The 3,209-nt window shown below is 49.6% G+C and overlaps 1 protein-coding gene across 2 annotated transcripts in view; it reads left to right on the top strand.

The window, feature by feature from the left end:
• Positions 1–25: 25 nt before the first annotated feature.
• The window catches only part of BST1 (bone marrow stromal cell antigen 1), a 24,990-nt gene continuing 21,806 nt past the window's right edge, over positions 26–3,209 (top strand). For both annotated transcript variants that reach the window (XM_015594996.2, XM_006918982.3), the window contains exons 1-2: positions 26–515; positions 1,763–1,889. In XM_015594996.2, the coding sequence (XP_015450482.1) occupies positions 334–515; positions 1,763–1,889 (309 nt within the window). In that variant the 5' untranslated portion in view covers positions 26–333. The remainder of the gene's footprint in view (positions 516–1,762; positions 1,890–3,209) is intronic.

The following is a 3,209-nucleotide window of genomic DNA, read 5'->3' as shown; positions in this document are numbered from 1 at the left end:
GGCGGGCGCAGGGTACAAGGAGCAGGGGAAGGACAGTCCTCTGTCTCAGGTCAAGAGCCAGCAGGAGATAGACATCAGGGTAGCGAGCACGTGTTACTTGGGGCGGAGGTCACTGCCTTTTGGAGGACTTACTTCTAGGGGGTTATTTTAAAAGGTGCCCCAGCTAAGCAAGGCGGGAACTCAAGCCCTTATCAAGTCCTCATTTAACATCCAGACACTTGGTGTGAGTCAGCAACTCGGAAAAACAAAAGTTTTTCTCCCAGCGCCTCTCCGGGGAGCCACCTGAGTGCAAAAAGAGGAAGCACGTCCAGGAGGCTCTCCCAAGTCCCCGAGATGGCTGCCCAGGGGTGCGCCCGGTGCTGGCTGTCGCTCCCCGCGCTGCTGCTGCTGCTGGCAGCGGGCAGTGCGGGCAGCGCGCACGCGCGGTGGGGCGGGCAGGGCACCAGCCCGCACCTGCAGAGCATCTTCCTGGGCCGCTGCGCCGAGTACAGCACGCTGCTGGGCCCCCAGCTCAGGTGAGCGCCGCGGGCGGGCGCGGGGTCCATGCAGGGCGGAGGAGCCTGGAAGAGAGAAGGAAATAAAGCGGGGGGCGGCGGGGGGTGAGAAAAATACAGGGGTGGGGGAAGCGGGCAGTCAGCAGCTGGGGAGGGTGTGAGGAGAGGGAAATGGGGTCCAAAGTGGGGGAAGTAGGGAGTCTTGACGGATGCGCGCGTGTGTGAGGGCGGTTGGGGTTCTAAAGGTCACGTGTGGAGGGTGGGGAACCTCGAAGGAGGGGCCAGTGTGTGGGGACTGCAAATGAGGGCTGTGTTTGTGTGTGTACGTGTGTGTAAATGAAGGAGGTTGTGGGGTGTCAGTCTAGAGGTGAGGATTAGGGACAGGTGAGTTTGGATGACAGCCCAGAACTGGCAGATCCAGGAACTCCATGAGTCCGGGAACTTTAGGAATTCAAATTTCAGATCCAATCCAGAGGACTTTTTAAGTTCGAGGCTCTTTGCCAGCACTGCGCTAATTTTTGTTCCTTCTTCAGACCCACGTTTTCTGTTTTCATAGCCCCTTTCTTGTGCTAGTTGTTTTTTAATGTGACACATTTAAGGCAAAAAAATAAAAATAAAAATAAAAAACAAAAAATGGAGGATCACACAAGGAACACCCATGTTACTCGCCACCCAACATGGAAAAGAAAACGTTGCAAATGCAGTGGGTAACATTTCTAGAAGGCTAGACTGGAAGTCAGGAGGTGTGGCTGGCACTGGAGGCCATCCTTTCTGTGTTCCAGGGGGTGCCACAGCCTTTCTGAGCACTTGGCTGTTACTCCTGAGTTTACAAGGTCCTGAACGCCGGCCTGACCTCACCTGGCCCCAGCCCCACAATGGACCTCATTGTCTAAAGGAAGGAGCTGGGAGCTTGCCATGACTTGTTGGAATGGTCACTTTCTGGCTTGGTGCCTCTTCTGCTCTGAGCCTGGGGCGAAACTATTCCTTAGCTCTGAAAATTATGTGTAGCACCTTCTGAGAGACACTTCCACTGTCAGATTTCTAAATACATCCCCTAAGTTATTTATTTTTTCCTCTTCTGAATTGGGGTTAATGCATGAGCCATGGTAATTTCCTGTCTTTTTTGTATGCTTATTTCAGCAGAGCGGACGTATGACAAAATGGCTTGTAAAGCTTTTGGAGTACACTGGGAGAAATGAAAAGACATCATTCACACTGTAATGCGTGTGCGTGTTTTTTTTCTTTTATAAACTTCTCCTTTCGCACAGGGACAAGAACTGCACAGCCATCTGGGAAGCTTTTAGAGCGGTGCTGGATAAGGAGCCCTGCGCTGTGCTTCCCTCAGACTACGACCCTTTTATAAGCCTCTCCAGGCACTCCATTCCCCAGGACAAGGTAACTCTTCAGCTCCACGCCCTGTAAAACTCTGCTTTCTGTCTTTAGAGGGGTGTGAGAGAGTGGCCTCCAGCAACCCTGCAGTGAGCGTTACCGCAAACTCACGATGCGTCTGCTCTTGTGGTGAGAAGGTGGCTTCCTCTTCCTCAGTGATCCTGGGCCTCCTGCCTGTCCCAGCAGAAGGAAATTTCCTGTCAACAAGTCAGTGCAAGAAGCAAGAGGACTTCGGGACAGTGCCACACTTTCACACTGGGCCTCCTCCCCTGGTCAATTCTGTTCTAACTGACCCTCAAGGCTTGGACCTTGAGTAATTCAGAAAGCACTCACACTCAAGTGTCCTCCCAGAAAAACCAGCTTCTCCCTTTAATGGGCCGTAAGATTATATCTATTCAGTATTGGTAAGAAAACCACATGTCTGTTTTCTGTCTGTGCTCTAAATTCTAACGAAATGAAAATACATGAGAAAAATCTATGTAAAATGCTTGCCTAGAACAGTACCTTGAGTATAAAGAACATTAGGTAGCATTTTGGTTTTTCTGACATAATTCTCAGCCTGATTTTTTTCATGGTAAAATCTTCACATTGATTGTTTTTTTCTCTCGTAAGTGCAGGTAAATGGAGCCGAAGTTTCAGAGATATACTAGACTGAAAACATGATTTTTAAGTATATGTTGCGCTTTGAACCTTACTGCCTCCTTGCCAGTAAAAAGGGAAGCCATAAATTTTGTCCTCTTCTCTCAAAGATTTTGGTTCTAGTTGATGAACTCAGTAAATACTTACTAAGCTACTTCCACGTGCCAGGCATTGTGCTGAGGGTTGAGGATGCCACGGGGAACAAAATGTTCCCTGCCCTTGGGAGCTTCCGTCTACACAGAGCTGGATTGGAGACGTAGGCTCTGATGAGATAATGAGCGAGCGGGCATTGCTCATTGTGTTATTGTTATGTGCGAACACTATGACTTTATAAAGGGAGCTCTAAAGTATAATACAAAAGTTGGCCATTCGTGAGGCTCTTTGCACTTTAGAAAGTGCCTTTTGTGATTGCATATCATCCCAACCACGGCCGTGGAAGGAGAAAAAGGACTCCTGCTCTCCATTTTCCAGATGTGGAAACCGAGGCACAGGGAGATTACACGCCCTGGTCAAGGTCACACATCTAGTGTGTCACAGAGTCAGGATTCGAACCCAGGCCCCTTGATCTTCTTTTAAATCCAGGGATCTCCACACACACACACACACACACACACACACACACACTCCACATTGTACCACTGAGAAAACATCTCATTCGCATTTGCTCAACACCCTTGATAAAGGGCA

The sequence above is a fragment of the Pteropus alecto genome, unplaced genomic scaffold (genome assembly GCF_000325575.1).
Source record: "Pteropus alecto unplaced genomic scaffold, ASM32557v1 scaffold5, whole genome shotgun sequence".
Classification (NCBI taxonomy): Eukaryota; Metazoa; Chordata; class Mammalia; order Chiroptera; family Pteropodidae; genus Pteropus; species Pteropus alecto.
Note: the sequence above shows the minus strand (reverse complement) of the source record. Positions and strands in the feature narration are given on the sequence as shown.